This window comes from Podarcis bocagei, assembly GCF_964188305.1.
Source record: "Podarcis bocagei genome assembly, chromosome: 6".
NCBI classification, from domain to species: Eukaryota; Metazoa; Chordata; class Lepidosauria; order Squamata; family Lacertidae; genus Podarcis; species Podarcis bocagei.
In genome coordinates, this window is record NC_138130.1 from 82369958 (window position 1) to 82395057 (window position 25100).

Consider the following 25100-nt stretch of genomic DNA (forward strand, 5'->3'; position numbering starts at 1 on the left):
GATTTCTGCCTCTCACGTTTTCAGCCCCTAATATTTCAATATGATCTAAAAAGCTAATCCTAATTGTCTTCGCTGTCTTCCCACCTACCCCCTTCCCTTTTGTATTTCATCTGCAAATTTTATACACTTACACTGGCTCAAGCTCCAGATGTTACCATGGTACCAGTATTCAGACAAATACTATTTGGAGCAGCCAACCTTGAGTGGCTGGACAAAGCAATGTGAGATGTTATCAGGATATGATCCATCATTGGAGATGGTGAGCACTGTATATTTTAAGAAGATTAAAAATCTTATCTTTAACCAGCTTTTTTTTACAAAGATTCTGTGTGAGAAATGGGAATTGTTGGACGTCATGATAAGCTTTGGCATATGACGGGAATGGCCCACCTCAGGCTTTCGTTTTTTGCACTCTTCCCCCCTCCTCCTCCTTATTTCAGGAGTGAGAAACCCTCCCCCCCCCCTTCAAGGGCTGCATGCTGGCAATGGGAGAAGCCAGAGCCAAAAGGGGAAGGGCCTTTTCTCATCCTCAGAGCAGGCTGCCAAAGGAGGAGGCTGCATGAAATTAGGCTGTGGGTGACAGGTTCTCCATCTCTAGCTTTTTGTTATATGTAATCTGAGCCCAGCCAGCTGAAAAGGATCCATTTTTATATCCTTGTAAAAATTAAAGTATAGGAGAACATAGGCTATTGTAAACATTTTGACATGAATTGTTCTGTTTATAAAATTATATATGTGGCTCATTTACCTATGTAACATTTTCATTTCTATATATGTTTCCATTATTTTCCTTGGAGTTTTGAATCTTCATGGTGACATATGACTTAAGCTACAGTTTAGCCGAGTGATGATGAAAATGTCATAAAACTATTCTCGTCTATGCTTAAGTCATTAATTAAATTGATCGGTACTTTTGTGGAATTTCACTTGATGCTTCTGTAAGAGTTGAGTGTTTCTAGTTTGGATAAAAGGATGTCTCTCTGAAGGGTTGTCATGCAGACAAGTAGACATCTTTGTTGCTCCAGAGGGCAGAACTAGAACCACTGGGTAGAAACTGCAGGGAAAGGGATTTTGGCTAAGCATTCAAAGAAGCTTCCTAGTGGCAAGAGCTATTATACAGTAGAACAGACTTGCCTTGGAAAACGGGGGCTCTCCTTTGTTGGAGGTATCGTAACAGATACTGGGCAGCCACTTGTCAAGTATGTCACAGTTGCATCCTGCACTACAGAGCCTGTCCTGAGTAGGGGATTTAGACTCAATGGCCTCCAAAGTCTCTTCCAACTCTATGATTCTATGGGTCAGGAAACTATCAGTCCTTGAATATGTTCACTCAGCATTTTTTGTCTGCGGTAGCTGTAGTTCTACACCATGGAAGTGATAAATTTCTAGCTACTTGGGTCTACAACTGGTTTTCACCTTCACCTCATGGTGGGTCACACCAGTAGCACCATTGCTAGTTTTATTACACTTTTAAGAAAAAGAAAAAGAGGAGATAAAGCAAGAGAATCAGAAGGGAGGAAAGCAGAGGGATAAGACTATATGGTTTTTTTAAAAAGTAAAAGCAGATCTCACTTTGGAGGCTAGGGTTAAAACTGAGTTCCAAATCTAGAAATGTTATTACTTTTTACATTGTATCAATTTTTCCACAAGGGATGTGTTCACTAGATAAAATGAAGCAGTAAGGCCTTTGCTCTAGCCATCACTGTTTACCAGTAGGATCCAACAACTGTTAATAAGAACTCTGGTTCCTAAAAGTTTAAATAAAATTTTGGTGTTGGTATACTTGCAACACAGTCCTAATCATGTCTGCTCAGAACAATGTCCTATTGAATTTAGTGGGGGCTATTCCAAGGTAAGTAGGGTTGGAATTGCAGCCTTGTATATTTATTCAGTTCAGTTTTTAATTTAATGTCTATAAAATGTGGTATTCCATGTTTTAGACTAATTTTAAAGTAAAATTGTATGTAATAATTCACATTACCTGTCCATCAACCTTCATTGTTCAAACCATTGCAGTTTTCATCTTGTTTGCTTTTAAGTGCATGGCTGTGCTTCAGGAAAGTAAAGCATGCATTTCCAAGCAGTGATGTACTACTGAAGTTTAATGATGCCTGATTTTCAGTGTGAAAAGTGGTTCGTTAAGGGGTACAAAATGCTCTGACATGCTGCTCCTTAGTGAACATTTTAGAACTTTCTTAATTTTTGCATACCAACAAGGAATTGCAGAATGAGCATGTTGATGCCATTGTTAAAATGCACATCCCCCTGAAAATAATGCCGGGTGGATTGATGATGTCCATAATCATGTTATTCATTTGCACTGCATTGCTTTTTAAATGGGCTGCCCCAGATAGTCAGGTACTGTATAGAGGACTAGATTGTATAGGAGGTTGGCTCAGTACAGTGGTGCCCCGCAAGACGAATGCCTTGCAAGACGGAAAACCCGCTAGACGAAAGGGTTTTCCGTTTTTGAGCTGCTTCGCAAGACGATTTCCCCTATGGGCTTGCTTTGCAAGACGAAAACGTCTTGCAAGTGTTCCGATTTTTTTCCACTCCCCCCCCCTTTTTCTAAGCCGCTAAGCCGCTAATAGCCTTTTAGCTGCTAATCCTTTAATAGCTGCTAAGCCTTTAATAGCCGCTAAACCGCTAATAGTGCTAATCCGCTAAGCCGCTAATAGGGTTGCTTCGCAAGACGAAAAAACAGCTAGACGAAGAGACTCGCGGAACGGATTAATTTCGTCTTGCGAGGCACCACTGTAATAGTTTGTGACTTGCTTGGTTTCAACCATGTTCCCTTCCCCACAAAATTGCTATGGCACCTTCCAAACACTGCTATGGGCTTTCGGCGGCATGCAGTTAGTTCTCAACAGCTAGCAAGTGGTAATTGCTGTGTGAATGTATTTCTGTTTAACATATTTTTATACTTAAGTCGATTGATTTTAATAAGTCTACTGTGAGATATGACTTCATTGGCTACTGCCCACCACCAGAAAAAAGTAGGTTTTAAAATGCAGTTGAATCTTGGACATTTATGACCACACTAAAATAAATACTTTGTTTCAGGATGAAAGTGAAAAAGCTGCCTATGATCCTAGCTCTCCATCTGAAGAGATTTAAATACATGGATCAGCTACATCGATATACAAAACTCTCCTACAGGGTAGTGTTTCCCTTAGAGCTTCGGCTGTTTAATACATCAGGAGATGCCACTAATCCCGACAGAATGTATGATCTAGTGGCTGTGGTAGTCCACTGTGGAAGGTAAGAAAATACAATGTGACACATTACTGCTACTGATTTCCTGTGAAATAGCTTTGTATCATTCTTTAAAATCATCAAAACAATAGGCCTTTGATGGACTCTATTAATTTATGTAGAGTTATGTGCCAGCGTTGTTGTTTCCTTCAAGTGTCATAGTTGAGTGTTGTTTTTATACAGCGATTAAATTAGCAAAAAAAAAGGGGGGAGCACGTCTTGTTCTTCAGTTTTAGCTGCTTCTTTGGTTCTTGTTCTTTATGAAAAATCAATATTTGAAGCTTGTTTTCATATAAATGTTGTGTTTAAAAGATAAAATAAGCAGAAGTAGTTGTCAGAATTCTTCAACATTTTCTTCTGAGGAAAAAATGATCTTAAAGTTGATGATGACCACAATGTGAATTGCTTTCTTCTTCACAGTGGACCTAACAGAGGACACTATATTGCAATAGTGAAGAGTCATGATTTTTGGTTACTCTTTGATGATGACATTGTAGAGGTAAGAATGTCTGTAATTCTAGATTCTAAACGTTAGAGTAGTTATTCTGTGTCTACTACTTACTTTTAGATTATCTCCAAGACAATAGATTTTGCAAAGAAACTGTTAACTTGTTACCAATGCTAGTAGAACATGGTAACATTTCTAGTAAAGAGAGTATGCCTTTGCATATTATTATTTTTGCAGTGTCTTTTTCAGTGTGTCTCCTAGCAAACAGCTACTGTCGTGATCTTAAAATGATAACCAGTGGTGTTTATTAGCCAGAGGTATGAATGCAGTTTATGGAATGTATTCCCTGCCCCTGGCAGCCCCCTGCACCCCCCCAAATCTGCTCAAGAGGGTTGAGGGGTATGTAGGCTGTTGCAGGAGAGAGGAAGGGGAAATCCTGTTGCATTAGCAGAAATGTGTTCCCAAAATGTTTGCTATTACCCTTAACTTCTATCTTTTTTCCTTTGTTATGAAGCATAAGAGTTTATGCTGTAATCTTGCCACCCCACCCACTGTTGTTGGTTGGAGGAAGGGGACTGTCAGGAGTTCAGCCTACACTCGAGTAGGACCCTGACATAGACACATGCCTGACTGGCATGTTTCCTCCCTCCTGGTCGATTGTTCAGGAGCTTCAATAGCTTTCTTCAGCCCAAACATCACAGCGACCGATGCCAACTGACACTGGCACACTTAGAGATCCGCAGAGTTTGCGCATCATGCGTGACAGACCTCAGCAACTCAGCATTTTGGCTAATCTACTTTATTTACATGTAAACACACACAGAGCACTGCAACATGGCTCCCTCTCTCTCTAGCATCAGACAGCAAAGAGCAAAAGAACAAAGGACAATAGTCCCACTTCACGGAACACAGTAACACAAACATCCTGTTTCCATCACTTCCCACTCTGTGGAGTCAAAACATACACTGTCATGTGACAGACAAAAATCCCATGACTGCAATCATGGATCAGGAATTCTAAGATGCAGTCCTGTCTCCTCCCACCCTCACCCCCCACCAGCAAAGAGAAACATTGCTGATGAGGTTCTGCTGTGGTGGAGGCCCAAGCTGTTCCCGAACTGTTGTGAAGCTCTCATCAGTAGTTCTCCCTTTGGCAGTAGCCAGTTGAAAACCCGGAAATGGGGTGGGACACTGGAGGTTTTGAATTGACAAGACCCCAGACCCTTGATTGTCCTTGAGATATGGCAGTGGCTCCAGCACTCTGATCTCTCCCAACCCCAATTAGAATTGCTGTAGCCATGCTAGATAAATTGGAGTGGGTTTTCTTCTTACAGAAATTATATCCTCCGCATTTCGTTTCAGAAAATAGATGCACAAGCGATTGAAGAATTCTACGGGTTGACATCGGACATCTCAAAAAACTCTGAGTCTGGTTATATCCTCTTCTATCAGTCTCGGGACTGAAATGGGTCTGTGGTGAAAAGTGACTTCCTGTATCGCTGCTTTTCTGACATTTGTGGAAAGGAGAAAATAATAATTCCAGAGAGAGAGAAAGAAGGAAGGAATGCAGAGTCAAAAGAGTGGTAGCACAGTTTGCACAGAACAAAGCTAATGTTTCAGAGAGGCTTTCTTAAGCTCTTTATATCATGCTCATTTAATTTGCTCAGGTGTCATACTGAGAATGCTGATCCACGACAATTGCTCAGTGGGAACAGAGAGGCCAGCTGCTCTCATAAGAGCTAGCTATCGAGCAGCTGAAACTCTGCTAGAAGATTTTATCAAAAGTCCATTCAAGTCAGTGGTAATATTTTCACAATCTTCAGTACGCTTTGAATTTTGGCCAGTGTTGCACAGGAAATAAGTGTAACAGAAGCAATATTAATTTGACATACATTGTTTGTTTGTTTGTTTGTTTGTTTGTTTCTTATTAAAAGTGCAAATGATTGTTCATTTATACTCAGTTTCTGGGTTTATCGCACACCTAATTAGAGAGAGTTAGCCTAACAGTTGCCTTCCTGGCCAGAATAAATTAATAGAATTTGGTGTTAGCTAATAGAATCAAGAAGGCAAGTATGTTTTGCTTCTTTTAAGAAGCTTACATTACAGTAATATGTACCTCTATAATTGGTAACAGTTTGGGATTTTAAACTCCCTATGGGGAATAACTTGGTTTATAACTATAGTTTATTTTTATTTATGTATTACTGTAACTTCTAGAGGTTTTGTATTCTTCTCAATTCCAACATGTTTTGGAGCCTAGTTTTGTATATTAGCTTATATCAGATTTAAATATTTTATTTCATTGCTTATCTAAGATTTATCTCATATCTCAAAAAGGATACATTCAAAGCCTGAAGTAACTGAGGAAGGTATAGGTTTTACTTCCTTCCATGAGGAACTGATGACTCTGGCTATGTATTTGACATGATTTATTTAAGGAGTTGGAAAAGGAACTTTCCTCTGACCTTGTAAAACAGCTTACTTGTTTTATCACAGTGAGAGACTAGAGCACCGTTGGTGTACTAGACTTTCTGTTCAAAGTCTTCTAAACAATTGGCTGCAAAGTAGGTCAGAGTTCCTCATGCTTAAGTCCCAGTAGAATCAGAGTGTGGGCTTAATTGTGACATTTAATTAAAATTTGAAAATAGTTTCAGAATATCTCAATCTTCAATCTGTGGCTACAGTGGATTTTAAAATCCAGATGTATGTTGGATGAAATGACTCCTTACAATTCTGTGATGGTTCTATTCAGTAAAATTTATATAGTAATAAAATTGTCTTTTGATATTTTGATTGGATCACGACAGCAACAGATGATAGGGAACTGATCTCTTCTGATGGAATTGAACTCTTCTAGTTAACATTTCCATGCATTATCATTGTTGTCTGATGGTGGCTGAATGTAACTTCTAGAAAGAAAGAAAGAAAGAAAGAAAGAAAGAAAGAAAGAAAGAAAGAAAGAGGCTGAGCACACATTCCCAATAAGAGCATTTATGCCTTGATAGAATGTGGTTTTTGTTTTGTTGGACATGTTAAAATGTAAAACTTTCCTCCCTTTTCTGCTGCTATAATTAATGCATATACTTTATCGGTATCATTTAGCTCAGGAAAACAACTTCATATAACAACAGATTTCTAACAGGGTCACCAAGTGGGCTACTTTATTTAACAAATGTGAAAATGTCATGTCAAATTGTAAAGATTCTTTTTATATAAAAAGAAACGTTATAAAATTCTTGTTTTGGTCTGCACTCTTCTTCTTTTTTAAAAAATTAACTGCTACTTAGCTAAAACACCAGCATTTCAAAGATGACCATATTAAGTCTTCAATGAGAATACATAGTAGTTTTAAAAGTAACAAATCTAAATTAAATATATGGCTTATGGTTCATAGCCATTGTGACTTTCCCATATGGTGATGTGGAGCTTGAATAATTTTGATATGGGATCTTTTGATAAAGAGAGGAGAGTGTATGTTGCTTTACATCAGCAATGTGTTTGGAGTTTTTTCAAACTAGGCTTTGCTTCTGGCTACTGTTTCTCAGATGCCAGAAATTCCAAGAATGGCTTAGGGTGGCATTCAGTTAAGTTTTGCTTAGAGTAGGCCAACTGAAATTAGTGAACATGATTAAATTAGGTACATTAATTTCAGAATTACAACACTGAGTAAAACTGAGTTGAATACCACAGAGATTCATGCAAGGACTTGTACATATATCCAGTGATATATGTACTTTTTCTAAATTCATTTCCTTGTACACCTGGCTCCCTTTCATATCACAACTGTTTTGAAATTCCCTTTAACATCACCTTGAATCTGGGAAGGCTGAAAAATGCTCCTCAAAAGCAAGTCCAAAACCTCTTTGGGTCCGTGAAAGTAGTTGCACATTTCTTTGAATTCTAGCCATGACATTTATCTTATTCCTGGCGCTGTTGAAAATATGAGGAGGTGGTTCTTTAAATATAAACAATTTGCTTGCATCACACTGCAGCTTAATTTGAGAAGCACTGAGAGCTTGAAATCGTCACTTGAAAAAAGGATAACAACCGTCCAAAGAGATAGGGAAGAAGTCTTCAGATATAAATTATGATTGGTATGCAGTTCGTATTTTGTGCAGGGGATTAGAATTTAACAGAAATAGTACATTGTCAGTGAGAAATTACGTATTATATACTTGATCTCTGATTTTAATTTTAAAGCTTGAAAACACTATTTTATTTTCCCTTAGCTTTCTCATGCATCTTCTTGCAGTGTCAAAAACACGGATAGAGTCATACAGTGTTTCATTCTAACTGATAAGTAGTATAAATGTTACAAAAATTACAAAAGTAATGTGTTTATTGATTCATTAAGTTGGTGTTAGCAGTACAGAGTATTTTCCTAGGTAAGGGAAAGGTAAAGGACCCCTGGATGATTAAGTCCAGTCAAAAGTGACTATGGGATATAGCACTCATCTGGCTTTCAAGCTGAGGGAGCTGGTGTTTGTCCACAGACAGCTTTCTGGGTCTTGTGGCCAGCATGGCTACACCGCTTCCAGCGCAACAGAACACAATGTTGATGCCAGAGCCCACGGAAACGCCATTTACCTTCCCACCACAGCGGTACCTGTTTATCTACTTCCACTGGCATGCTTTCAAACTGCTAAGTTGGCAGGAGCTGGGACAGAGCAACGGGAGCTCACTCCGTCGTGGGGATTCGAACCATTGACTTTCCGATCGGCAAGCCCAAGAGGCTCAGTGGTTTAGACCACAGCTCTACATGTCCTCTTTAATCCTGATCTGAAGATTAATAGCTCTAGTATCAGAGTCAGCACACCTCTGATACTGATGAGAGACAGTGATATTCTGCTTGTGCACTTCCTTGAGGCATCTGGCTGGCTTCTGTGGAACAGAATTTTAGACTAAATGGGCCTTTACTCTGGTTCGGTGGGACTCTTTATATTCCTTTAAGGTAGAGAATTCTCTTAGGCTTCATTTAGATTGAGCATCCTGACTCTCCAGTGTTAGGGAGGCCAACTGTGGCAGCCCACCGACCCCTGACTGCAATGTATTTTTAAAAAATAAAAAAATACCTTTTTAAATGCTGATTACTGTTATGGCCTATTAAATGCGAATGATTAAAGTGGAGTATGGGCCCTGTCTGCTAATTGGAACAATGTTTCATGAACTTGGAATACTTTTTCTGCTGCATTTAGTAAGTATTCGCCTTCAAAAGTGAAATATTGAATCAGCCCAGCACATCAGCTTTGTATGAAACTGCTATGTGTGATAAGGAGCCATTAGGTGGCCCCAATATCTCAGCAGTATACACTGGTCACTTAGCTGTTTATGTGAATATCTGAGCATAACTTTTAGGAGTTCTTTCCAGCCAGAGTATAGGCTTGTAGCATCATCCATTTATTTATTTATTTTTACAGAGAGAGAGATGTGGTTTGAAGTCAAGAAGAAGCGCTGTTAATCACAGCGTATTCCCCAGTCCTAAATTAGATGCAAGTATGACCATAAACTTACCGCCAGCACATTTTAATGACTTTGGCTCAGCAGTGGCTGAATACTGGAAACGGTTTAACCTCTGTTTCTTGATATAAATATTACGCAATAATTTTATGTACCCATGATTTTATATACCACAAATGTAAGATAGGAAGAGCTTAACCAAATTTGGTAGATGGTTAAAGCACAAGCTGTATTTCTGGAAGCTAATTAAGAGTGCATATATACATACTGATATCTTCCTAAATCAAAAGCAAATTACCCAACTGGAAGATCTGTTTGAATCTGGCACACTGTTATATAGGTTTAGTGTTGTGTTATGTAAACCTGTATGAAAAGAAGCTGTTTTGAAAATTGTAGTTTTTGAAAATGCGACACTTGAGAATTTGAAGTTCATGTCCCACCTTTTGATTCCTAACCCCTGAGAGACGCCATTGTAACACATAGGTGTGGTGGAGCATGGGCTTGTATGGGATCATTTGCATCTTCAGTCTTGCATTTGAGGGAAAGAGCACCTTTAGTATGCCCCTTGCTACAGCTGGATGTAAATTAAAAGTCCAGCCATGCTAGTAGCAGTGGGCAGGGGTGTGGCAAAACTTCTTGTGACACTTTCAAGTGAAAAAAATATATTGTGGCATAAGCTTTTGAGAGACAGGCCCCGTATTTTCAAATGTTTGAAGTGGTCATCTATGTGAGTAGATTATTACAGAGAGATCTATGAGTGTAAGCATGCTTAAATTCCCCTTTCCCTGAGTACTTCCTAAATTTGCTCTGGAGGGTTGTGGGGAGGAAGTCATTTTCTGACATTAACACCCCGGATACATTGGTAAATTCATTTCATGGCTTGGCTTTAATTTGAACCGGGGCTCTACTTCACATACTTGGAATGCCAACAAAGTGTGAGATTATTGTTTTGGCAAAGTAATTCTGAGTATATGCAAAGTGCATCCCCCTCACCAATAAGTAACCCTGGTGTGGCTAACCTATTGCCCTCAAAATCATGTTGAACTCTCAGCTCCCATCAGCCAGCATGTCTGATGGTCCAGAATGATGGGAGTTTGAGTCTAACAAGATCTGGAAGATCACAGATTCCCCATCACTTCTCTAGTCAAAGAGTGTTATTTCTAGGCAGGCTTAAGGCCTCTCACGTTCAACTGAAAATGTTCCTACCCCTGTTGTAGTCCATCAAAATTTGCAAGGGGAGGTACATTTTAACCTGGCTCTGAAGGCACCAGGGAGGCAAGTGTTCCACGCAATAGAGAACCACCACTGAAAACCCCTAGTCATCATTCTTCATGCTTCCCTTGAAGGAGGGACTCATAGGAAGACCTCAAAGCTAGTCACTAAGTCAGCATCTGCTTGTAGGAAAATTGACCTTGGTCCATCTGTCACCTCTGAAGCCATTGATACTTGGCTTGTCTTCCTTTTTTTTTAAAAAAAAAAAATCTTATTGGTTCCCCATTTTCCCCAACCTAACATGAAAGAGGGTTATGATATATGAAGAAATGATACATACTACAGACAAAACTACATAAACCACAAAACCCACAATTGTTTCTACTTGCACAATGAAACAATGACTCAAAACATCATTTGGGCCAAACGGATGTGCGGTGTGAAGAATCATCCGCAAGACAACACATCATAAGTGGCGGCCTGTGAGTCAAGTCCTAACACTTGCAGTAACAAAGACTAAACAATCTAGCTTTTGCCTCTGTGCCACATTCTTTTCTGTCAGATGTGGGGCTTGGGTTTATATTGCTGATGAAGTCATTGCCATCTATGATATTGCAAGCTTGATTCATGCCCAGCACTTGCTTTTAGAACAACCCTTCAAATGAAGAGATAAGGATTTTATTTTTTTTAAGGAGATCATTTAGAGCTACATCTTATTTTCTTGCTGCATACCCTGATTATCAACCAAAGCCATAGTCATCACTGATTTTCACTTGTTGGGATAAACAAAAACGAAGGAAGGCAAAATATTCCAAAAAGTTATTATCCAAGATCTAGGTCCTGTTTTCAGGCTTCCCACAGTGATCTGGGTGGTCACTGTGAGAATAAGATTCTGGACTAGATGGACCATTGGCCTCATTCAGCAGACTCTTCTTATGGTACCAAGAGTGCTGAGAACACCATAAGTATAGGATGCAGCCTTTCTAAATGAGATCAGAGGTCCATCAGTGTTGTCTGCACAGACTCACAGCAGCTCTCCAGGGTCTCAGGCAGGAGTCTTTCCTAGTCCTAACCGGAGATGTCAGAGATTGACCCTTGACCCATTTGCATGCATTGAGCTGCATCCCTTCCCCTAAAATCATGCCTGACTTGCTTGCCAAATTTTTAAGACTGAACAGTGCTTGCTGGTTGACCTTGTAGTACAGTGGTAAAGGTAAAGGTAAAGGTAAAGGTACCCCTGCCCGTACGGGCCAGTCTTGTCAGACTCTAGGGTTGTGCGCTCATCTCACTCTATAGGCCGGGAGCCAGCGCTGTCCGCAGACACTTCCGGGTCATGTGGCCAGCGTGACAAGCTGCATCTAATAATTTATTATTTATACCCCGCTCACTCTGGGCGGCTTCCAACTGAATATTAAAAACAGTACAGCATGTAACCTTACTTCTCACAATGAGGGAACCGCCAGAAGGCCCTCGGCGCTGGATCTCAGTGTCCGGGCTGAACGATGGGGGTGGAGACGCTCCTTCAGGTATAAAGGACCGAGGCTGTTTAGGGCTTTAAAGGTCAGCACCAACACTTTGAATTGTGCTCAGAAACGTACTGGGAGCCAATGCAGATCTCTCAGAACCGGTGTTATGTGGTCCCGGCGGCCACTCCCAGTCACCAGTCTAGCTGACGCATTCTGGATTAATTGCAGTTTCCGGGTCACCTTCAAAGGTAGCCCCACGTAGAGCGCATTGCAGTAGTCCAAGCGGGAGATAACTAGAGCATGCACCACTCTGGCAAGACAGTCCGCAGGCAGGTAGGGTCTTAGCCTGCATACCAGGTGGAGCTGGTGGACAGCTGCCCTGGACACAGAATTAACCTGTGCCTCCATGGACAGCTGTGAGTCCAAAATGACTCCCAGGCTGCGCACCTGGTCCTTCAGGGGCACAGTTACCCCATTCAGGACCAGGGACTCCTCCACACCAGCCCGCCCCCTGTCCCCCCAAAACAGTACTTCTGTCTTGTCAGGATTCAACCTCAATCCGTTAGCCGCCATCCATCCTTAACTTAGTAGCATGGCAGCATATGCAGTGCCAAAAAAAGAAACACATAGCGAAAAAAGAAGACAGAGAAGGATATGGATTTGCACAAACATCTGCACATGCTAATATGTATGTATAGGTGCAGATTTAAAAATAATTGTGGGCTAACCAGCCTCATATAACTAACAATATTACAGTCGTACCTCAGAAGTCAAACGAAATCCATTCCACAAGTCCATTCGACTTCCAAAACGTTCGGAAAGCAAGGCACAGCTTCCGATTGGCTGCAGGAAGCTACTGCAGCCAATCAGAACCCATGGAACCCACAATGGACTTTCGGGTTCCAAAGAACATTTGCAAACTGGAACACTCATTTCAGGGTTTGTGGCATTTGGCAGCCAAAACGTTCGAGTTGCAAGGCGTTTGACTTCCGAGGTGTGGCTCTATTTTGATCCATTGTCACTGGGCCCCTAAAAGGCATGGGGCCCTTAGGCCTGCTCTGGTCTGGAAGGCCACAGGTTCCCCAGCCCTATAATTGTTGTTTAGTCGTTTAGTCGTGTCTGCCTCTTCCTGACCCCATGGACCAGAGCACGCCAGGCACTCCTGTCTTCCACTGCCTCCCGCAGTTTGGTCAAACTCATGCTGGTAGCTTCGAGAACACTGTCCAACCATCTCGTCCTCTGTCGTCCCCTTCTCCTTGTGCCCTCCATCTTTCCCAACATCAGGGTCATTTCCAGGGAGTCTTCTCTTCTCATGAGGTGGCCAAAGTATTGGAGACTCCAAAGTATTGGAGTCTCAGCTTCAGCCCTATAATAGGAGAAGGCTATTGCCCTCATGCCCTTTTTAATGAGTTGCTCAGAGGCTGATAGCCAGCCAGAGCTGAGACCAGAATGCTGGACTTAGACCTGAATAAGATCCAACACGGCTGCTCTTACATGCTCTTCTGAGAAAATGATGCCACTAGGGCAACTTATGCAAGGCAACTGAGACAGATGTGAATGCCTTTGGCAGTTGCTTTTTCCCGAATCTAAGTTAAGAGATTCCTGTCATGTCGAGCATCTGCAACGTCTCACTTTTAAACTCCTGGGAAAGTAAACTACTGGTCCAGTTTGCCAATCATAGAGAGAGACTACTTTATTCACGTCTCAGGAATCTGATGACCTCTTCTATTATGAAATAATTGGACAAGCAGAAGAAAGCGGCTTTCCTGCCGGGTGTGAGATGGAAGACAATGGCAGCAGCTCTTAGGTCAAGTTAAGCAGCAGGAAGAATGTCGGGGGTAGATATCTGAACTATCTGGGGGCAGCAGATGAGGAATGGTGATATATGGTTCTTAATCAGAGCAAGGGTGGGGGAATTAAAATGTGATTACAGTGGAACCTCGGGTTGCGAACGTGATCTGTGCGGGAGGCACGTTCACAACTGCAGCGTTCACAACTCGCAGTGCCACGTCTGCGAACGCACAGGTTGTGATTCGGTGCTTCTGCGCATGCACAAAGTGCAATTCAGTGTTTCTGTGCCTGCGCGAGCGCCGAAACTCAGAAGTAACCTGTTCTGGTACTTCCGGGTTCAGCGCGGTGCGTAACCCAAAATCGCATAACCTGAAGTATCTGTAACCCGAGGTACCACTGTATAAAGAGAAAACATTCCCCTCTTTCCACTGGGGATCTGACTCATAGTCAGCTGACTTTAATAAGCTTTGAGAAAGTCATGAATGTTCTGCTAAAGCAGAGCTGAGGAAGCCATGGTCTTCCAGATGTTGTTGGTGCCAAATGCCATCAGCATCAGCCCCAACCAGCATGGTGAATAATGAGGGATGATGGCAGCCGTAGTCCAACAACAGCTGGGGGACCATAGGTTCCCTATCATTGTGCTGGGTGGGGGTGGGATCCTGTTCAGTTTGTGTTTAAAGGTGAATTTATCAAATTTATCACACTTTCCAAATCAGTAAGAGACTTGAAACACAGCCAGCCACCCTTCGAAATCCACACTTACCCAAATTGTGTAAAATAATGTTTACAGAAATGTATATGTTAGGGGCAAGTGGATAAAAAGAAATATGTCAATGGAAATAACCCAAAGGCATCATATTAGGGGAAACGGCTTGCAGAAATGTGCATATCAGTCAAAACAGCATGCAAAATGTGTCTATTAGGAGAAATTTGCACTAAAACACTGATAAGTTTTCATTCTTTTTCTTTTTCCTTTTAAGAACCGTAAATTGCTGCAGAAACGCGAACTGAATTTAAGTCTGGACAAAAATGAGAAACGCGGAGAACCAAAATCGGCAGATCCTCCCATCCCTGCTTGTGCAAATCTCTGACCACAGGCATTATATGCTTCACTCCTGTCAGCAATTGCACTGCAGCATTCTGCACTAAATGCAGCATTAGGATCAAGTGCAAGTTATGGGATTTCAGCTGGAAGTTATGGGATGTGCACTGATGGGAAATGACGCAGTGTGGCTGCCCCGAGACCTTTGCAGGTTCCAATGGAATTGAAAGTAGGATTACATTTGACCACCTGACTGTATCATGACCCCAAATAACCACGAGTGCACAATAAAAAGGACACCTGGAGGCACCCAGAGAGAAACTATAGTTGCCCGCTGGTAGCCCAGCTGTACCCCTCTAAACTCAAAGCTCATTTGGGGTACACAAGCTGTGGGTGCAATGGTTGAAGTCTCCTGTATGTCCAACCTATCTCTGTGTGTGGGCAAGATGTCAGGTAACAACCCCCATAAAAGAAGTTAAAAAGGTAAAGGGACCCCTGACCATTAGGTCCAGTCGTGGCCGACTCTGGTGTTGTGGTGCTCATCTCGCTTTATTGGCCGAGGGAGCTGGTGTACAGCTTCCAGGTCACGTGGCCAGCATGACTAAGCCGCTTCTGGCAAAACAGAGCAGCGCACAGAAACGCCATTTACCTTCCCGCCGGAGCGGTACCTATTTATCTACTTGCACTTTGACGTGCTTTCAAACTGCTAGGTTGGCAGGAGCAGGGACCAAGCAACGGGAGCTCACCCCCTCATGGGAATTCGAACCACCGACCTTCTGATCGTCAAGTCCTAGGCTCTGTGGTTTAACCCACAGTGCCACCCGTGTCCCTTTATAAAAGAAGTTAGGAAGAAGTTAAATATCAGCCAAAGATAGGGGGAGGGGAAACAAATTTTGATCAATTATACAGCAAGCTCACCATCAAACAGCAAGGAGGTTTTGTAAACATAGTTAAAATCCGCCCCCCTTGAAAAATGATTGAAGTAAATTACTAATAATATTTAATAAGAAGAGGCACAGTCACAGCACATTGCTAATTGAGCATTTAAAAACCCAAGTACATTTGACATCGCCTTCCTGTCGAGCAGTAATTCCAGATCTGATATTCTACCCCTGCCGAAATCCCCTTGATGAATAAAGCAGCAATCTGCCTGGAATAGCCCCAACTTTGTCTGCTATAATCTTTCACAAATCAAATAACAACTCGGAGGATCATTTGCTTTGCTACAACAATATCTTGCTATTAGCTTTTGAGTTGGGGTTGTGTGTGTTGTGTTTTTTTTAAAATAATAATAATAATAAATGAGCGAGAGATTAGAAAAGCATTGCTGAAAAATTGCACTCATTATTTCCCCCTCGCAGTTGATGTCACTCGCACTGCTTCCTAGCTTGGATGAGTTCCATGACTCCCCGGCACGCAGTCTGCACGCAAGAGGTTGTTTGGGAAATCAACCAAGGAGCAGTAATTTATCACTCCAGCTGGTGCCCTTCCAGCTGTACTGTAGGAAGCTGCTAATTGCTTGGTATTCATTCAAGAAATGATGAGCACAGTGCCCTTTCTAGCAGAAAGGCAATGTGGAGTGCTGTTGAGGGTTTGGTCTTAGAAAGGGAAAACTTGCTTGTAGCGCAGTTAGACTGGCAACCAAGGCAGTCTTCTGAAACCAACCTGGTTGAATTCAACCACCAGCAAGCTGTGCCCACTTTCCAGTTCAAATCTGCAAAAGGCCGCTTTCTTTCTCACCTCCCTGCCACTTGGCAAGCTCAATTGTCATTGTTTAGTTGTTTAGTCATGTCCGACTCTTCGTGACCCCCTGGACCAGAGCACGCCAGGCACTCCTGTCTTCCACTGCCTCCCGCAGTTTGGTCAAACTCATGTTTGTAGCTTCGAGAACACTGTCCAACCATCTCGTCCTCTGTCCTCCCCTTCTCCTTGTGCCCTCCATCTTTCCCGACATCAGGGTCTTTTCCAGGGAGTCTTCTCTTCTCATGAGGTGGCCAAAGTATTGGAGTCTCAGCTTCAGGATCTGTCCTTCCAGTGAGCACTCAGGGCTGATTTCCTTAAAAATGGAGAGGTTTGATCTTCTTGCAGTCCATGGGACTCTCAAGAGTCTCCTCCAGCACCATAATTCAAAAGCATCAATTCTTCGGCGATCAGCCTTCTTTATGGTCCAGCTCTCACTTCCATACATCACTACTGGGAAAACCATAGCTTTCAGTATACGGACCTTTGTTGGCAAGGTGATGTCTCTGCTTTTAAAGATGCTGTCTAGGTTTGTCATTGCTTTTCTCCCAAGAAGCAGGTGTCTTTTAATTTCATGACTGCTGTCACCATCTGCAGTGATCATGGGGCCCAAGAAAGTAAAATCTCTTACTGCCTCCATTTCTTCCCCTTCTATTTGCCAGGAGGTGATGGGACCAGTGGCCATGATCTTCGTTTTTTTGATGTTGAGCTTCAATTGTCGAGCAGAGGTTAAATCCTGCTGCATTGGCTGGACACCTGTTTCACCCAATGCAGAATTGAACGCAGCTGATGGACTCGTGGGCGTGGTTTGGGGAGCATGCACTTGCAAGCCAAATTGGTGGGCCAGCCAGGATTGGCCCCTGCGCTCAGGGGACAGAGTGCTTTAATCCACTTTAACTGTGCAAACCTACGTTTCCCAATCTACTCCTGAATCCATCAAGCAAAACAGTCGCCTGCACCTAAGTAGCCAAGAAGATGGCAGCAGCCAAGAACCAAAGGCAGGCACCCACAGACTTCAGGGATCTGCAGGTGTGGGTGGGTGGAAGTGGGGGGAGTGCATATAAACAGCTTAACCCAATAAAAGTTACTTAGAAGCATGAATGAGTGGGGGAATGAAGAACCAAGGCACTTCGGGACACATTTCATTACATAAGAGAACATACTATTCCCTTAAAATAAGAGTACAGTATATCAAAAGAGACCTTGAGTGTGTTCAAGCATCATCCAGGATAACCCATAGGCAAATTTGTTGCGCAGGTGTAGGGAGAAATGACTGTGCTCACCAAGAGCCCATTTCCTAGCAGAAAGAGGGCACTTCATTAGGACAAAATTGGCTGTATCAGTGGCAGAGCACGAAACCCCTTTGCTTGATCCTGGAGCAAAGCATAACAACATGTTGTTTACACCTCAAATTGTTTATACCGAAGTGGAGATGGATTGCTGTTGACATGTTCTCTTCACACCACCTGGAAACCATGAAATTGCAATATGAGAACTTATGGCACATAGACTGTACCTTTCCCTGTACTCTGAGTAAAGATGACATTTATTTATTTCCCTGAACAATTTCCCCACCTCAACAGTCGCATTTTCAAATCACAGGCATTCCAGCACAGGGACATAGGCAAAGCAATTCCAGTTCCCCAGATGAATAAATAATCTTTTTTTAAAAAAAAACCCAAAAACTTATTATTATGTTTCTAAACAGATGCAACAGAAAAGAACAAGGAAATCAAGACTGCAACGCCACATTTCACAAGTCAAGTTTGGTATAAATCGGTCCTGTAACTGCCTCAGATCTTAGCCTAACTCATCTTTCCGTACCTGTCTCCATAAATGAACCAAATATTTTATCTGAAAGGGTTCAAGGAGAGCAAACATTTTCATTTCATTTTCATTTTCACATTTATATTTCACCCTTCTCCCAAGGAGCTCAAGGGGGCACAGATGGTTCTCTAGCTCCCCATTTTATCCTCATGACAACCCTGTCAGGATGAGGGGCAGCGACTGGCCCTAAGTGAGCTTCAGGGCTGGTGAGGGATTTGAACCCTGGTCTCCCAGGTCTTAGGGCACATCAGCACCATAAATTTAAAGCACATTCAATGCATGTTTCACTCAGATGGCTTTCCTGAAAGAATCATGGGAACTGTAGTAGTTTTTTTAAGGCAGCTGGGAATTGCGGCTCTGATATAACAGTGACACAACAGTCCCCAACATTCTTGAGGGAGAAGTCGTGTGCTTTAGATATGTGCAGGGGTACCTCGGGTTACAGACGCTTCAGGTTACAGATGCTTTGGGTTACAGACTCCTCTAACCCAGAAATAGTACCTTGGGTTAAGGACTTTGCTTCAGGATGAGAAGAGAAATCGTGCAGCGGCAGCGGGAGGCCCCATTAGCTAAAGTGGTGCTTCAGGTTAAGAACAGTTTCAGGTTAAGAACGGACCTCCAGAACGAATTAAGTACTTAACCTGAGGTACTACTGTATTGGGTGTGTTTAAAATATATGTTGGACCAACTCTAACTGCTACAACATGCTTCATCTTGATCTATCTTCTCAGTCCTGGGGCTCACTCAGTTGGGGAGACGAGTGTCCTAAGGACAACTATATCACCTTCAGCTTGGAAAGTGACCAGCAGTGCTCTAGCACAGTGTTTCCCAACCGGTGTTCCGCGGCACACTAGTGTGCCGCGAGACGTTGCCTGGTGTGCCGCGGGAAAAATTAAAAAATTCGAAAGATAGCTTCATATCCGGAGAGGCGGCCTTCAGGCGAGTTTTAATTTTAATTTTCCTTCTCCCACTTAATGCCCCACGCTCGCCCGAGCAGCTTGCAGTCCTCGGTAACCACGGCGACCCGAGGGAGGGGAGGGAACAGGGAAGTCGAGGGCGGCGGCGAGCCGCGATGACGTCAGTGGGCCGCGCCGCCTCGCCCTGGCACGGTGTGAGAGCCCCGGCTAGTGGCGCGAGCTTCGGAATAAGTGGGATCCGCGTGCGCGAGACCGAGATTGCGGGTAAGGAGCTCAGCCCTGGGCAGGAGGAAGCGGGGCCGCGCGTGCGGGCCACATCCCCACAGAGAGCGAGCCTCCCCCGGCCCACCACTCCGGGCAGGTCCACTCGCATGAGGGGGCGGCGATGGCGACGGCCGGCAGCTTGCCTGCAATGCCATCCCTCGAGCAGGCGAGGAGCCCGGAGGCTACCAGATGCGAGTCCTCTTTCCCACCCTGCTCGGGAGTCCAGAGCACTTGGTCGCATTCAGGATCTAGAGTGGGGAAGCGGGGCTTGTGTCTGGGCTGGACACATTGGGCTGCCTGTGCCGCTCGACCTGCGGGGAGAAATCAGGGTGGGAGTCACGACCATGAGGCAGGGCTGCCAAGTGTGGCAGAAGAGGACACGGCCGTCGCACCTGTCCTTAGGTAGGAGCTTCTTCCGTGTCGACCTGCTGCCCTAAAGTCTTGGCTTTTTTCTTGGCTTTTTGGCGGTTGGCACAGAAGGAAGGCAAGGGGGAGGGAAAAAAATTGAAACTTACACTTTCGTGCGTCCCTCCCGGCGTGACGCTGCGCGCTGACGTCACGGGGCTGTAATGGTGGTGTGCCTCGAGATTTTTTTCATGAAACAAGTGTGCCTTTGCCCAAAAAAGGTTGGGAAACACTGCTCTATAGAGCTGGATTGCATACATGGAGCAGAGGAGTAGGGAGACAAGACCACCTTCCAGCTCATCCAGTGATAAATGTGTAGTATTTGAAGGTGGATCCCTCCATCCTTCCTTCCAGATGGCCTGCTTGTTTCACAGTCATCCTAATCTGTTTGCACAAAGTTTGCAGGGAAGTCTAGATGGCTATTTGTTCTGATTTGTTCGTGGGGAGGTTAGACAAGTGGCACTGTGGTCTAAGCCACTGAGCCTCTTGGGCTTGCCAATTGGAAGGTTGGCGGTTTGAATCCCCACGATGAAGTGAGCTCCTGTCGCTCTGTCTCAGCTCCTGCCAACCTAGCAGTTCGAAAGCACGCCAGTGCAAGTAGATAAATAGGTACCGCTGCGGTGGGAAGGTAAATGGCATTTCCGTGTGCTCTGGTTTCCATTAAGGTGTCCCGTTGCACCAGAAGTGGTCTAGTCATGCTGGCCACATGACCCAGAAAGCTGTCTTTGGACAAACGCCGGCTCCCTCGGCCAGAAAGCGAGATGAGCGCCGCAACCCCATAGTCACCTTTGACTGGACTTAACCGTCAAGGGGTCCTTTACCTATACCATCAAGCAAATGTTAACTAAGACTTTCCAGAGCTTTCTGGGACTTTCCAGGACTTTCCATCAATTTCTTTATTGCAAAAGCTCTGATTTTTTGGAGGGGGAAATGGGTTTGTTGCAGAAAAGCAATAACTCAACTTAAATTGCATAACTTGAATTTCCTGATCTAGGGTTGAGTCCCCACCCCCAAATAGTGACAGTCTGGAAGTTCCCTCAGAAAGCCCGGTGCTGTGTGAAAACTCAGCTGGGGAGCCAGTGACAGCCAAAAAAAACAGTAGTGCAATGCATGAAGGAATAGTTCATACTGGTAGAAAGCAGATTCTTCCTGTGTGTCTAAACTTGCAGCCTCCTTCATGTTTTAAAACCGGGGACATTCTGTTGCAAACACTTGCCGTGCAATGTCTAGCTTGGCCCGAGCTGCAGACCTTAGATAAAGCTGTGGTTTACATTATTTCAACATATACTCTTCCAGTAAGAAAGAATGAGTGATAGCTAGCCTTCCCCCAGCTCTCATCTGCCCGTGATGTATGATCTGGCACAAAGACCTCCCGTGGAAGCTTTCGAATGCTTCTCAGTCTTGCAAAATGACTCAACTTCAGAAGACAAGGCTCAGGCTCACCAGCCATCAGTTTCCTTGTAAGCTAAAGTAGCCCGATGAGAACAGAGCAAATCTTGCACAAGGGGCTCCAAGGTTGCTCAGTGCCGATGCCTGCCAGGCGCCACTCTTTCAAACTCGCAGAGAAGCATCATGCCGGTTATGAAACATTTCAGCCTTCTAACTGCGTAACTTGTGGACATCCAGTGAAGCTGATTGCTGGAACAGTCAGGACAGATAAAAGAAAGTGCTTCAGCAGCTCAGTAGGTAGAGCTTGAGATTCTTAATTTCAGGGTCCTGGGTTGAAGACCCACATTGAGTGAAAGATTCCTCCATTTTAGGAGTTGGACCCTATGGTCCCTTCGAGTTCTAGAATTCTATTAATTCTATGGATTCATGCAGTGCATAGTTAAACTGTAGAATTCACTTGTACAGGAGGTAGTGATGGCGACCAACTTAGATGGCTTTAAAGGAGAATTGGACAAATTCATGGACTATCTGTGGCTGCTAGCCATGATAGCTCTGCTCTGCTTCCACAGTCGGAGACAGTGAATGTTCCTGAATACCAGTTGCTGGAAACCACAGGAGGGGAGAGGGTTGTTGTTCTTTGTTTTTGTGTGTGTACATAATTTCTATTAATTTTCAATTATTAAAATCCAATGACAACCACATTTTATCAATATCAAATTACAATTCCCATCCAAATATAAATAAATTATACAGCCAATTATACATTTTGAGTGACTTCCCATGTGCTGGGTTTCAGGGTGCAAAGTTCTTATTTCTTCCTGCTTCCGAGATCTTAGTTAATCCAATTGCATTCAGTCCTGATCTTAGTCCCTTATCAACAGCTACTGATTTCCTGACCTCCATTCATGTTGAGATATTTAGCAACAAAAGTTTTTCCGCAAAAAGAGTTCTGTTTTCCTGTAAATTCCCTGTGTGAGATGTTTATTTTCTCATTTGATTCTTCGTTGTTCTAATCATGTCTTACATGACATCTCTGCCTCCACTTTTCCAGTCTTTCTCTTCTTCTGTTGAAATTCAAGCTGCGTCATTACGCCATCTTTGTTGTTTATATCTGAATATGGGAGTAATCTGGCGTCCTGCCATAGCTCTGGGTGATTCCAGTTCTCCTTCTCCTCAAATTCTTATCTCTAGCTGCTGCAGATCAAAGACCATAGTCCAAATTACCGTCTGATGGAAGTTAGATGCTTTAAGTCATTCCAATGTTCTCACGCAGTTCAATTTTCCTTTTAATCCATAAATATAATTCTGTCTTCTTTTTCTCTTTTTTGCTTTTTATCAGATGTTATCATTGATTCACTTGGCAGTTTGTAATCTTGTCCCCTTCATCCTGCACACGACTGTAAATTAGAGACAATTTCATCCTAATATACAAAAGAACCTCTATTCTTAATGGCTGCGTTGGGGGGTTACCAATATGTGGAGCACTTTTCCGTGCAGTGTCTCCATGCCAGTGGGAGCCAGTTAGCAAGACAATCTGCGAGTGAAGCTTACTCCCCCTGGGCCCTGGGGGAAGCTTGCAAGGAAAATTACTCCTAAATCATCCTTGTTTTCCTCCGCAAACGATCTCCACTAGCGTGGGAGCTGCATCCATTTAAGGCAGAAAGTACTGGAAGTCTGAGGGTTGTTGTTCTTTGGTCCAGCTTGAAGGTTTCCTACCGGCAACTGAGAGGTCACTATGAAAACAGGATGCTTGGCTATTTGGGCCATTGGCCTGATCCAGCAGGCTCTTATGTTCTGACATTCTTGTGTCAGCATGGCATTAACTTCTAAAGTATAGAAAGTCAGGAAGGGGTGTGTCGTTCTGTTATTGAAAGGGGAAAGGGAAATTGGACGGGAGCATGCAGTGGAACCTTGACTCTCAAACACCTTGGTACTCAAACATTTCGGCTGCCGAACACCAAAAACCCGGAAGTATGTGTTCCGGTTTTCGAAAGTTTTCTGAAAGCCGAACATCCCATGCCGTTTTCTGGAAGCCGAACATCCCATGCCGGGGCGCCTGCACCAATCGAAAGCTGCGCCTTGGTTTTTGAATGTTTCGGAAGTTGAACGAACTTCCAGAACGGATTATGTTCGAGAAGCAAGGTACCACTGTATTTCAAATATTGGCATTTCACACCCAACGTCTTTGGGAGGCAAGGCTAGCTGTTAGTTTTTTATGTTAAAAAAAATGCTTGGTACTTGATGTTATACTTTTGTATATTGATTTTTCTGTGTTTTTCCCTCCAAGTGTTAATAATAATAAAAACTTTCATACCAGGGAGCAGGGCATTTTTCCCCCAGAGGGAACTCACAGAAACTCAGTTCCGGCACCTCTCAAGCAGGTACCATTGCTATTCTTAGAGAACAAGGGAGGTGTTAATGGGGAGTTCTGGCACCTCTTTTTCAGAAAAATTGCACTGCTAGGAGGCACTTTACCATGGGTAGGCAAACTAAGGGCTGGGGGCCAGATCTGGCCCAATCGCCTTCTAAATCTGGCCTGCTGACGGTCTGGGAATCAGCGTATTTTTACATGAGTAGAATGTGTCCTTTTATTTAAAATGCATCTCTGGGTTATTTGTGGGGCACAGGAATTCGTTCATTTTTTCCTTCCAAAATATAGTCCGGCCCCCCACAAGGTCTGAGGGACAACGGACTGGGCCCCTGCTGAAAAAGTTTGCTGACCCCTGCATTTTACTAACTTGAGTGAAGAACAAGATTCCCACCCCTATCTGCATACAGAAACTGATCAGGCTTAAAGCTTAAAGCTAAGGATCTGGACCAGGAGAAGCAATGAAGACAGACCAGTGAATGTATCACTGTTGAAGTTCTTTGTAAGGTTTTCTTCTCATTCATCTCACTCTTTTATATCCATGCAAAGTAATACAAGAACAGAGTTTTCCAGCTCTAAAAACTAAATAAATTTCTGGTAGTCCAATATTGCCCCCTGGTGGATTTTAATGTAGTTACTACGACATCAATTTCTGCATTTTTCACTCATGAGTCTGAGGACCTCCAGACTGTAGCTATTTTGGGAATGGGATTCAGTCACCTGAATTGCGCAAAGTCAGGTTGCACAATTGACTTTGCATTTGGAGGTCTTGCAGAACAAATCCACTTACCTTAAAGAAAGGGACTTTTTGCAATGAGGCAAGTGATGGGAAAATGCACTGGTCAATGTGGGAAAGTCTGGGATGACATTTGCCTTGTGCAACATTATCTAACCACCCCACAAACAAATCAGACTGCATGTTCAATATACAGGTCATCTGAGAATATGAGGGTGTGGAGGACTAGTGGAAGACAGGAGAGATTAACTCCTTAGTTATATTTCCAACCATGCTGATTGTGGTCTGCTAAATGCTCCACTTTCTTCCCAGCCAAGATCTCTTTCCCTTCCAGAGCCCTGTTTATGGGGATTTTTCTTTTTAAAATTAACTGAGATCATTAGCAGGGAAGAATGGCAGGCAGGCGAAGAAAGGGGTAAGCTCAGGGCTCCCCCCCCCCCAGCTGGAACTTGCTGGAACTCAGTTTTGGCACCTCTCAGGTGGGCACTATTGCTGTTATAAGAGAACAAGGGAGGTGTTCATGGTGAGTTCCGGCATCCCTTTTTCTAGAAAAAATAACACTGGTTAAGCCTTCCTTTTCTGCTTGGAAATTCTCCTTGCCAGTGCTTTTTTCTGGGGGGACGCAGTGGGAAGCACAGGGCCGTAGATAGGGGGTGGTGAGGTGGGCCCCCACCAGGGGCACAGGTGATGGGGGGAGTGCAAAATCAGCTAAAAATATGTCCATAAATATAAATATCAATTACTGCCTCATAAGAAATGTTTTTAAATAGAGGGTGAATTGAA

General features: G+C 43.4%; 1 protein-coding gene across 2 annotated transcripts in view; it reads left to right on the forward strand.

Moving 5' to 3' along the window:
• Positions 1-6938, forward strand: part of USP12 (ubiquitin specific peptidase 12) — a 25866-nt gene extending 18928 nt beyond the window's left edge. The window contains exons 7-9 of one of the 2 annotated variants that reach the window (XM_081197946.1): positions 3064-3261; positions 3676-3754; positions 5066-6938. In XM_081197946.1, the coding sequence (XP_081054072.1) occupies positions 3064-3261; positions 3676-3754; positions 5066-5167 (379 nt within the window). In that variant the 3' untranslated portion in view covers positions 5168-6938. Of the gene's footprint in view, positions 1-142; positions 260-3063; positions 3262-3675; positions 3755-5065 lie in introns of those variants that run through there. The other variant, XR_014009075.1, reaches the window with a different exon arrangement.
• The last annotated feature ends 18162 nt before the right edge of the window (positions 6939-25100 follow it).